At 38.7% G+C, this 12,465-nt stretch overlaps 1 protein-coding gene across 1 annotated transcript in view; it reads right to left on the reverse strand.

The window, feature by feature from the left end:
• MEGF9 (multiple EGF like domains 9) overlaps positions 1–12,465 on the reverse strand; it is an 89,142-nt gene that overhangs the window by 42,624 nt on the left and 34,053 nt on the right. Inside the window, exon 2 of the mRNA XM_023242649.2 lies at positions 1,660–1,861. Within this exon, the coding sequence (XP_023098417.2) occupies positions 1,660–1,861 (202 nt within the window). The remainder of the gene's footprint in view (positions 1–1,659; positions 1,862–12,465) is intronic.

Consider the following 12,465-nt stretch of genomic DNA (forward strand, 5'->3'; position numbering starts at 1 on the left):
GCTTCAAATAACAGAATGATTACCAGCTTTCTCATTATGGAAGCAGTATGGCATGGTGATAAGAACACTCACTGGTGATAAGAATCCTAACTGGGAATGCGTCCTCTGCCACTTAGTGTCCTTATGATTTAATAACCTATGTAAAGAGTTGTGAAGATTAAAACAAACAACTATTTTAAAATACTAATGGTCATAAGCATTGATTATTGTTGCATTTGAAGTTATAAACTTCTTAATCAAGTTCAAATTTTTAAAAAATTTTTTTTTATGTTTGCTTATTTTTGACAGAGTGTGTGAGGGGGAAGGAACAGAGAGGGAGACACAGAATCCGAAGCAGGCCCCAGGCTCTGAGCTGGCAGCACAGAGCCCGACGCGGGGCTCAAACCCACAGACCGCAAGATCATGACCTGAGCCGAAGTCGGACACTCAACCAAGTGAGCCACCCAGGCGCCCCCTTTTTTTTTTTTAAGTAGGCTCCATGCCCAGTGTGGAGCCCAACATGGAGCCTGAACTCACAACCCTGAGATCAAGACCTGAGCTAAGGTCAAGAGTCAGACACCTAACCAACTGAGCCACCGAGGTGCCCCACATCTATATTTTTAATAGAAGTACACTATGATACAATATTGCATAATAGTACAATATGATTTATAAAGCAAGATAGCTACTCCTAGTATAAAGAAACTTTTCTGCCAAGGAGATAAAAGTTCTTTAAAAATACTCTCTCATTTAAGCCAACAATATTCCCTTGAAATTAAAACAAAACAGAATGCATTGTGTGATGTGTGCTAGGCATTTTACATACATCTATTTATTTAACCTTCACAACAACCCTGAAAAGAAACTGAGGCTCAGAGAAATGAAATAACTTGCTGAAAGCACAAAGCTCCTAAGTGGCAACAGATCCTGGGTCTACACCCAAGTCAGATTGATTTTAAAGACTGTGTTCTTTTCATCACATAACACTGTCTCTTCAGCATTTTGACTTGGGGTCCACAAAAAGCTAGGTGCCTCATACTAGGTCAAAGAGTAATTACATTCAATGTCAGAGAAGGCAAATCCTCAGATTATGGGACACTATTCTACTGTATTAAGTCACCTCCAAATAACATACTATTTTAAAGGCAATTTCCAGACAATTCTTGTTTAATCAAGTTTCATCCCCAAAATGTGCGGGCGAAACCAGTCTTTTCCCCACTAGTTAGAGAAATTCGGATATGACCGACACCAAGCCTTAGACGTGCAAAGAAACAGCTCCAGAATTTTGATAAGAGAAAAAATAAAGAGTAAGTTTCCTGAAACTCCAATGGCATGTGAATTAACATAACAAGAATATTTCCACTGGAAATGCCAGGAAGTTATCACTTCCAAAAAGGAGACTGCTTTCTCAATGATTTTTTCTCCCCGTGAAATTTAGAGAAATTATCACAAAGCAAAATTGGTGACCCAGGGGCTTTTGAAGAACTCTATCAGTTAATTAGAGGTTTTTTTAATTCTGCTATTAAATATAATTTCCAAAGTGAGGAAATAAAAGTTTATTAAATATTTTCTAAATCTATGCCCCCCCTCCCTCTTTATTTAAACCAGTCTGGTCCTGGAGAGCCAGCGCCTTTTCTTTTTCTTGATGAAATAACTTCACCTCCCCCCTCTGCTGCTTACCTGCTGCAGAGCATGCTGAGGGCTCCGTGTGGACTACAGTCACACGGCAGACAGAGCCCAGACGTGTGATTCAGGTAAAAGCCCTCCCTGCAGATGTCACAGTGAAGCCCTTGATAATGTGGCTGGCACTCACACTGCCCTGTGGTCTGGTTGCAGCGATTCACATCCAGACTTCCCACCACAGAGCAGTTACAAACATATTCTGTAAGGACAGAAGGAAAGAGACATTATTAACTAAGATTTAATGCTTTCTTAATAAAATGAACTCTGTTTTATTTTTCCTGATAAATGTTCATGACAGTTGTGTTAGGGTGGATAAAATTGATTCTAGTTCAAATTCACTTTCTATCCCGTTTAGTTTGTTTAAAATGGGAAATAAGTAAAGTATGTAAAACTATACATCATTCCTAGTTATAAAGCTAACATTCTCAATGTCCTTGCCGGTACTCTTCATCTTCTAGCCCTTTACCTTTTTACCTTTTACAGTGTGTGTATTGGATTGGGGGTGCTTCCTGTATACCACTAAGTTTTTCTGGACTGGAAACCTCCAAAGGCAGGGCCTATGCTTACCTCCATGGCACAGACAGCACATGCTGGAAATGACAACATGTTGAATAATAAATAGCCCCATTGTATAGCCGCAAAAGCCTGAGGCTCAAATGGTTAACTGTGGTAACTTACACAGGTCAGACAAAATTGTGCTACAGCTGGAATCATAAACTAATGTGTTCTTTCGAGGAAGGAATTAATGGAGAATTGAAACTTTAAGGTAAGGAAGAGGACGAACAATAAATCCTAGACAAGGAAGTTTACACAGTCGTCCTGATCAGTGGGCTAAAACCAATCACAGTTTAAATCTCTTTCCTAAGTTACAAGATTTGGAAAATAAACTTTCCTTTAGCTACATTTCAAAGAGTTCTTTGGATGAAAATATTTAGAGGTCCTTGGCTTTAGCCTTTAAATGTAGATATAGTTAAAGGTCAGCTCAAATTTGGTTTTTGCTATTGTTTATACTCATTTAATCAAGAAAGTATTTTCAACATGGCCTGACACAGTATCAACACAGGACTTTGTAAGCATGTCAAAAACAAGTAAAGTCAACTGCAGATAAAATAAAACCTTGTACACAATTTAGGAATAGCCCCAACTCCAAAACAGCTATAAATCTTGGTTTAACGACCCCCCCCAAAAAAATCTATGGTACAAATTATACTTCTGAGTAGGTAAGGCACTGTATGAAATGGCATTATATGGACAAAAATTTAGCTTGGAAAAAATATTTAATGTCATTTGCGACAATTTTTTTTAAATGTTTATTTTTTTGAGAGAGAGTATGCACACAAGCAGGGGAGAGGCAGAGGGAGAGGGAGAGAGAATCCCAAGCAGGCTGTTGGCACAGTGACCAATGCGGGCTCACAAACTGAGGTCACAACCTGAGCCAATTTTTGATGGGTTTTTTTTAAAGGTTTATTCCGTTTTGAGAAAGAGAGAGAGAGACAGAGTGTGAGCGGGGGAGGGGCAGAGAGAGAGAGAGGGAGACACAGAATCCAAAGCAGGCTCCAGGTCCCACACTGTCAGCACAGAGCCTGACATGGGGCTCAAACTCACAAACCATGAGATCATGATCTGAGCTGAAGTCAGACGCTTAACCAACTGAGCAACCCAGGCGCCCCTGATGGTTTTTAAAAAGTTACTGAATAATTGCAAATCCAGGGTCTTAAACGGAATGTTATAAAGGAGTTTGCTCCTCTAGTCTAGAAGAGGAAATTAAAATTCTCCTTTTTTTTTTTTTAAGAGAGAAAGAGAAAGAAGTGCATGTGGGGGAGGTGCAGAGAGAGGGGGACAGAGAGAATCTTAAGTAGGCTCTACACTTAGCGGAGCCCGATACAGGGCTTAATCCCACAACCTGAGATTGTGACCTGAGCTGAAATCAAGTGTCAGATGCTTAACCAACCAAGCCATCCAGGAGTCTCGGAAATTAAAATTCTTGATGTCATCACAAGCAGCTTATCCACACAAGTCAAAGCAAAGGATTCCACAGAGAAACTCCCACTTGGCCACATCCATACCAACTCTCTACCTCCCACACTTCTCCAGTTCCTAACTTTTGGGGTCACCTAACCTCCCTGCTCTTTCCATCCCTTCTAATTTGTAAATAGGTCAAATGAATTAATATACATATATTGGTAAGTGATTTACCTTATGCATAATTCAAGGGTAGTAAATTAGTTACAAATCCCAGAGCGGAATTCAAGATTTCTTTAGCCCCAAACTTAGGAAAGGTATCAGCTTTCCATCTCAGTCAACTTTCTTATTTTTACTAGGCTACACTAGAATGACAATTCTTTGCCAGAGTTACTTGTTTTCACATTATTTCTAGTTTCTGGTGTGTGTGTGTGTGTGTGTGTGTGTGTGTGTGTGTGTGTGTGTGTGATTTTTGTAAATAAGGAAGCCATGTCTAGTGGTCTGAAAACCTGCCAACGACAACTTCATGGTAAGACCTTCACTCCACCAAAAATGACCAGAACGCTTAAAATAACATTTTTCTTCCAAATGTGGCACAATTTCAATATACATCTAATTCCTCCTGCTGGACCAGTTTCATCACAAGTAAAACTAACCAAATTGTGCTGGCGTGGGCAGATCTAGCTCAAGAAAAATGAACAGGTTAAGTAAAAACTCTAAGGCTGAGAGTTTTATTCTACTATTTCCTTACTAATGTACTTCCATCTGAAACCCGAATCAGTGTTCCCATTCAGTGGGGTAAGGTGAGTAGTATATTTTTATAGGAACGTAATAAATCTAAAACCTTTGAGGAAAAAACTGGTTGTTTGTTTGTTTTTCATTAAAGTTGTAATGGATAAACTTCAGTACTAACCGAGTTCACTGGGTATTTAATACTTATATGGAACCAAGTCAATCTCTTCAATATCCTCTGGACATATTCTTCTTAGTTTCATCTTTGGACCTTTGTTCATTCTGTCCCCGTTGAAATGCTCTCTCCTCTCCACATACTCAAACCTCTCCCCTATTTCAAGAATCAGCTGAAACTTACTCCTCCATAAACTCTAATTCTATTACCCCAGTGTGAATCTGTAACAACATCTACTACGTATAGCTCTTGTATGCCAGTAATTTGAAGAGGCAGTAAAGTGTAGCAGTTATGAGCACAGACGTAGAGGCAGACAGCTACAGGCTTACATTTACAGCTCTCTCACTTACTAACCTTATGACCTTAGACAAGTTAACTAACCCCTTATGCCTCCCTTTTCTTATCTGTAAACAGGGCATAATATAGTGCCTATAACACTTAGTCCCAACACCTAAGCTGGAGGTAGTTTGGAGTGCTGCAATAAGTAATACAATAGCGAGAAGAAAGAGACAGCAGATAAAATAACATAGGGAGAATTCAGATGTCAGATTCCTAGGCCACAGCTCTGTTTGTTATACCCTGTGGACAAGAAAGCCTAGAATCGGGTTTATTACTATGGCGGTTTTTGACAATGTTTAAGAAATAGAATTAGTGTCCTGACATTCAGAACTCCAAGTTGTGGGTTATCTAGGAAGAAAATAAGGTGGTATCCTATGTATTCTGGGCTTCATTACCAGTACGGGTGCCTACAAATACAATGACGAAAACGGAAGTGTTGAGGCTATGGTTTCAAAGAGGAAGAAAAAGAGCATTTATTGGTTCTACACCTCTTGTATTAATCACCCTAACAGTAGTGGCATACAAGGCAAATATCTCAGCAAGAGAGACTGCATTCATGCCAGGAAGGGGGTTGACTTATGAAGACAAAATGCACTGTCATGTTAACGTTCCTCCCCAAAGTAACCAAAGTAAAGGAAGTTGAAGAGAAGCATACCGAGTGCCAGGAAGCGTGTACATCTTTCCTGTCTGGAGCTCAGAATCTGAGGCCTTATCCCAGGGATTGACCTCAGATGAAAGGGCCCAAGTTAAATGACTAGCATGAGCAATAGCAATAAAGACAGAGCACTATGAATATCCAATAAACTGTGTCAGGATAACCTGTTAGCCTGTAAGTAGAGAAAAATCTCAGACCCTTCACAGTTCCTGGCATTTATGTGGAACCAGACAGGAGTTAATGCAGAAATAATGCAATTTAGTAGAAGGCAGGCAGTATAAAAAAGAAGAAAGGAATTTAATTGAGAGAAGCAGTGGGAAGGACTTACAGCCAAAAACAAGAGATGAAGTGGTGACTTTTTAATGAGGTAGCATCTTAGACAGCAGAGCAGCACAAAGGAGTCAGTGACGTGACTGATGTTAAGTCACTAGTATTAATGGTAATGGCAACGAAACAGTATGAAGACGACACAAAAGCTAATCACAGACAAGTCCGGACGAAATGCCAAAATCTCATTTGGTTGCCTAAGAGTAAACATGAAGTAAATTCTCCATCATTTGAGCTGTGGGTTTCCTTTCAATGCCCTGTGGTTCTTGGGAAAGCTCTATAGAGAAATAATTAGGAAAAAAGTAACATAAATGTTAGCAGAGAGATGGCAATCTTTGGCAATCTCTTTTTCTTTTTGTTTGGCTTCTGAAGAGCAATGAAATACTTGGAAGAACAATGATCTGAACCCTAAAGAAGAACAAGGAGCTAAAATCTGGTCCACACCACTTGAAACTATAAATAAAGGCCAAAGGAAGAGACAGTAAGTAGCTTGGCATTTTTCTCTGAGGACTTGAACTCACAGGATGATTTTGTAGTAAAAGTATCCAAAGTAATCATTGCATTTAAATCAAACACTGCCCTTTTTCAAACATTCCTTACCAAGGGCCAAGAGATGGACATTTTCAGCAATGGAAAATAAATATAGAGTAGCTTTGTTTAGAAGTCCCATAAACTCTCCCATCCCCTCTGTGCAAACACCTGTCCTGGTAAGAGATCATCTCCCTGAACATACTAAAGATCTTTTCTTCTTCTTTTTTTTTAATATGAAACCTAGTGTCAGATTGGTTTCCATACAACGCCCAGTGCTCCTCCCAACAGGTGCCCTCTTCAGTGCCTATCACCCACCCTCCCCACCCTCCCCCCCATCAACCCTCAGTTTGTTCTCAGTTTTTAAGAGTCCTAAAGATCTTTTCTTATACACCTCATAGGCTTCTTTCTGCATCCAGCTTTTAACCACCTCATGTCACTGCTCAGTAAAAAGCCCCTCATATCTTCTAGAGAATTTTAATTGTGTTTTGGTATCTGCAACTCCTTTGATGGTAGATTTTAGAAAAAAATATTAATTGTGATACTATATCGCAATTAGTGTGTCCTCTCTCTGTCTCTTTTTGAAGTCCTTTCTGAGTGTCGTAATTAACTACGATGTCTGGACACTCAAGCAATTTGGTACAATAGTGTGTTAGCCTTTTTCAGATAAAAAAGAACTATAAAAGCAGTAAATGAAAGATTTGGGTAAGAAAATGAAAAAACTGTGTCCCCAGTCAATTCATGATGTAAATGTCATAGAATAAATAAATGTTAATTGATAACAGCACTGCTGCTGAACTAAACTGATTACAAAACAAGTGTTGCATTTATGCATAGATACTGGAAAATACTTGTAAATATAACTAACACAGTACTCACAGGAATCTGGTTCAGGAATATAGCCTGAAATTCTTTCTATAGCCTCTTGCAAAATTGTGGGAAAACCTTTGCAAAACTCAGTTCCTGGAACCTTTTCATTCTTTCAACAATTATTTCACCCTTGCTTTCAATACCTTAGATATTGAAAGAATTAAAAAATTATCTATTAAGAATACGAAAAACTGCTCTAGGCTATTCCAAAACTTTTCATTCTTCCCCATAGTCCAAAGACATATAAAATGTACTATAATATTTATTTGATGCATTTTCTGTTCAAAGTTAAAGTAGCAAAAGCTAGAAGACATGTATGTAAAATGTATCAAGGCTCAGTGCTTAATCTTAGTACCAAAATTTAATACATTAATAGAACTGAATATGAGTAAATTTTATTGGATGTATATTTTAAAATAAACAAAAACTTCTTTTAAAAGCAATGAGGTTTTACTAGACTACATTGTTAAATTTTGCAAGAAGAAACTGCGCCACAAGTAACTGATTTATTTTAAAAAATTTTTTTTTAATTTTTTCTTCAACGTTTATTTATTTTTGGGACAGAGAGAGACAGAGCATGAACGGGGGAGGGGCAGAGAGAGAGGGAGACACAGAATCGGAAACAGGCTCCAGGCTCTGAGCCATCAGCCCAGAGCCTGACGCGGGGCTCGAACTCACAGACCGCGAGATCGTGACCTGGCTGAAGTCAGACGCTTAACCGACTGCGCCACCCAGGTGCCCCATAAGTAACTGATTTAGATGGACTGTGGCACTAACGTCACATGAGACCCAACTGATACTTCAAGTCTTTTTCAAAGTTAATGTTACAATTAAGATAGCAAGAATTGACTAATGCTTCAGTTGATTACTGCACAAAATGCTATGGAACATTTTAGGATTTAAAACGTTATAAGGGGGGGCGCCTGGGTGGCGCAGTCGGTTAGGCGTCCGACTTCAGCCAGGTCATGATCTCGCGGTCTGTGAGTTCGAGCCCCGCGTCGGGCTCTGGGCTGACGGCTCAGAGCCTGGAGCTTGTTTCCGATTCTGTGTCTCCCCTCTCTCTCTGCCCCTCCCCCGTTCATGCTCTGTCTCTCTCTGTCCCAAAAATAAATAAATGTTGGAAAAAAAAAAAAAAACGTTATAAGGGGTGCCTGGGTGGCTCAGGTGGCTAAAGCATCCGACTCTTGATCTCGACTCAGGTGCTGATCTCACAGTTCGTGAGATCGAGCCCCATGACCAGCTCTGTGCTCCTGTGTACAATGAAGCAGAAGAAGAAAAAATAAAATACAAAGATACATAGGATTCTCATCCCTTTTTCATATACAATTATTTCTTTTCCTTTGAGACTCATCATTAAAAACCTACTCTATTTAAACAAACACCAGGGAAATACATGTAAGTGTAACAACTTTGAATCTACCCAGTCTATCCAACATAAAACTTCACTCTTTTCCACAAACCTAGGATAGTATCTACAAAAATAACATCTCCCCTGATTTTCAAGTTGAAAAAAAAAAATGGAAAAGTAATTGTCAGAATCAAGCAGGAAGACCTAATTCAAACCTCTGCTCATACATCAAAAGAATACAAAATGACATTGATGGACATTTGTCTGGACTACAGGCCTGACTTCCTAAGGGTCTGGTGTATTTATTTCAAAATGTACTTTTTATTCGGCTCATATTCCATCTTTGTAGGTTTAGAGTAAAGGAATCTTGGAAAGGCCTCATTCTAGAGAAAAGGAATTATCAACACAGAATTTTTATTTTTATAAAAGGTCTTACCCTAGCATAACACTGATACTCAAATTACATTTCACATTTATGTTATGCCAGGGTAGGGTCACAAATCTTTGCAAAAATGGGAAATTCAATATTAAAGTTGATGAGTTTCTTGCATTAAACCAGACTTCGCACAAACGTGGAAAGTTTTAAAGCCACTACTTTTAAAGAAAAGCTTTAAGCTTTACCTTTTAAAATAAAAATATACCCATTAAAATTCCCAGTCACAATTCACTGTCACAAAACATTTCTTCTACTTTATGGAAGACACATGAAAAAAAATTGGGGGATGCTCCTGGGTGGCTCAGTAGGTTGGGCATCTGACTTCGGCTCAGGTCGTGATTTCACGGTTTATGGGTTCAAATCCCACATCGGGCTCTGTGCTGACAGCTCAGAGCCTGGAGCCTGCTTCCGATTCTATGTCTTCCTCTCTCTGCCCCTCCCCTGCTCCTGCTCTCTCGCTCTCTCTCTCTCTCTCTCTCTCTCTCTCTCTCTCTCACACACACACACACACACACACACACACACACAAATAAATAAACATTAAAAAATATTTTTAAAAAATTGGGTAACAACGACAGAGGTTTTGTAGAAAATTTTCTGTCTCACACTTAAGGACCATGTCGTTAGTGCTTTTCCCTGGCTCACTGCCAGTTTTCCACAATTCAAAGACAATTCATCTAATTAATGAGACAAAATGACAAGTTCTGGGAAAGGATGTAACAACCAGCTTTTACTACTAATTATAACCAAGCTGATATGACCAAGCCGATATGCAAGTTGAGCATGCACTGCATGTACATCCAATATGACACTAAAAACTTCACATGCTCACATCCTTTATCATCCCCACAATCCTGTGCGGTAGGTGCCCTGAAGGAGGAGTGTGAGTCTTCACAGAAATTAATCACACAACTAACCAGTGCTGGAAAACAGATTGTAACCCAAACTGAATAACTCCAAAATTCAAGTCTTTTTGCTACAAGAAACTATTGACTATATAAACAAGTAAAAAGGAGCACCTGGCTGGCTCCGTCAGTTAAGCATCCGACTCAATTTTGGCTCAAGTCATGATCTCACAGTTGGTGAGATTGAGTCCCACATTGGGCTCTGTGCTGACAGCACAGACCCTGCTTGGGATTCTCTCTCTCCCTCTCTCTCTGCCCCTCCCCTGCACTCTCTCTCTCTCTCTCAAAATACATAAACTTTTAAAAATAATAATAAAAAAAATAAAAACAAGAAAAAAAAAAACACTTAGAAAGACCCAGGATATCTTAAGACCAGAATTTGCTGCTAATTAGCCAGCTCTGTGAATTTCAGTAAGTCTGGAGTTTCAGTGCCTCAATTTATAAAATATAGATAATTCTTGCCATCTGCCTATATGAAATACTTAGGGATAAAGCTAACATAATACATGAATGATATTTATGCTAAAAACTATAAGACACTAAAGGGAAAAAAAAAAAGGCAAAAAGACCTAAATAAATAGACAGACATAGCATAACAATTAGATCTATAGATTCAGTGAACCCCAGTCAAAATCCCAGCAGGATTTTTTGGTAGGTATTCACAAGCTCCCTCTAAAATAAATATTAAAAAGCAAAGAAACAAATAGCCAAAGAATAAAGTTGGAAGACTTTCAGTAACTGCTTTCAAGACTTACTTTAAAGCTATAGTAATCAAGACAATGTGTTATTGGTGAAAGAACAGACACAAAAGTCAATAGAACAATTAGCTCAGTAATAGAGCCTCATAAATATCCTCAACCAATTTTTGACAAAGTGCAAAAGAAACTCAATGGGGAAAGGATAATTTTTTCAATAAATGGTGTTGGAACAGAAGTGCATCCATAAACAAAAAAACCGAACTTTGATCTAAACTCACACCTTGTTCAAAAATTGACTCAAAATAGATCACAGCCCCAAAAGTAAAATGTAAAACTATAAGACCTCTAGAAGAAAACATAGCACAAATTGTGATTGATTTTGAGCAGGCAAAGAACTTTTAGAATCAACACCAAAAGCAAGATCCATAAGAGGAAAATTTATAAATTGCACTTCATTAAAATTTAAAACTTTTGCTTTTTATAAAACTACTAAGAGAATGAAAACACAGCCACCAACTGGGAGAATATTTGCAAACCACATTTCTGTCAAAGGACTTGTATCAAGATATATAGGGGCACCTGGCTGGCTTAGTCAGTACAGCATACAAGTCCTGATCTCAGAGTTGTAGGTTCGAATCCCATGTTGGACATAGAGATTACTTAAAAACAACATCTTTAGGGGCACCTGGGTGGCTCAGTTGGTTGAGTGTCTGACTCTTGGTTTCGGTTCAGGTCATGATCTCATGGTTCATCAGTTCGAGCCCCACACCAGGCTCTGCACTGACAGTGCAAGGCCTACTTGGGATTCTCTCTCCCTCTCTCTCTGCCACTCCCCCACTCATGCTGTCTCTGTCTCTCTTAAATAAATAAACTTAAAAAAATAAAATAGGGGCACCTGAGTGGCTCAGTTCATTAAAGGTCCACTTCAGCTCAGGTCATGATCTCACAGTTCATGAGTTTGAGCCCCGTGTTGGGCTCTGTGCTGACTCAGAGCCTGAGCCTGCTTCAGATTCTGTGTCTCCCTCTCTCTCTGCCCTACCCCTGCTCACGTTCTCGTTCTCTCTCTCCCTCTCTCTCTCTCTCCCTCCCTGTCTCTCTCTCTGTCTCAAAAATAAATAAACATTGAAAATAATAATGTAGTAAAATAAAATATTTAAATAAAAAAAGAATATACAAAGAACTCTCAAAATTTAACAGTAAGAAAATGACCCAATTTAAAAATTGTCTGAAAAGACACTTCAACAAAGAAGTTGTATGTATCACGAATAAGAAATTGAAAAGATGCTCCACATCTCTTATTGGGAAAATGCAAGTTGAAACCATAATGACATGCTACTAAACACTGAATAGAAGGGCTAAATTTACAAAAACTGGCAGTGCCCTGTGCTGCGAGTGGTGCTGAGCCACTAGAACTCTTACGTGTTACTAATAGGAATGCTTAGAAAACAATCTGGCAGTTTCTTATAAACTTAAATTTATACTTACCATATGAGCCATCAGTTCTACTCCTAATATTTATCCAAGAGGAATGAAAACTTATGTTCCCAGGTAAGTGTAAGTGAATGTTTACAGCAGGTTTCTTCATAATAACTAAAAACTGAAATTAACCTAAATGTATGGAGTTTGCTCAAAAAGTTAAAAATAGAACTACCCTATGATCAAGCAATCACACTACTAGGTATTTATCCAAAGGATACAAAAATACTAATTTGAAGGGATACCGGCACCCCAATGTTTATAGCAGCATTATCAACAACAGCCTAAGTATTCACTGACTGATAAATGGATAAAGAAGATGTGGGGTGTGTGTGTGTGTGTGTGTGTGTGT

The sequence above is a fragment of the Felis catus genome, chromosome D4, assembly GCF_018350175.1.
Source record: "Felis catus isolate Fca126 chromosome D4, F.catus_Fca126_mat1.0, whole genome shotgun sequence".
Taxonomy (NCBI): domain Eukaryota; kingdom Metazoa; phylum Chordata; class Mammalia; order Carnivora; family Felidae; genus Felis; species Felis catus.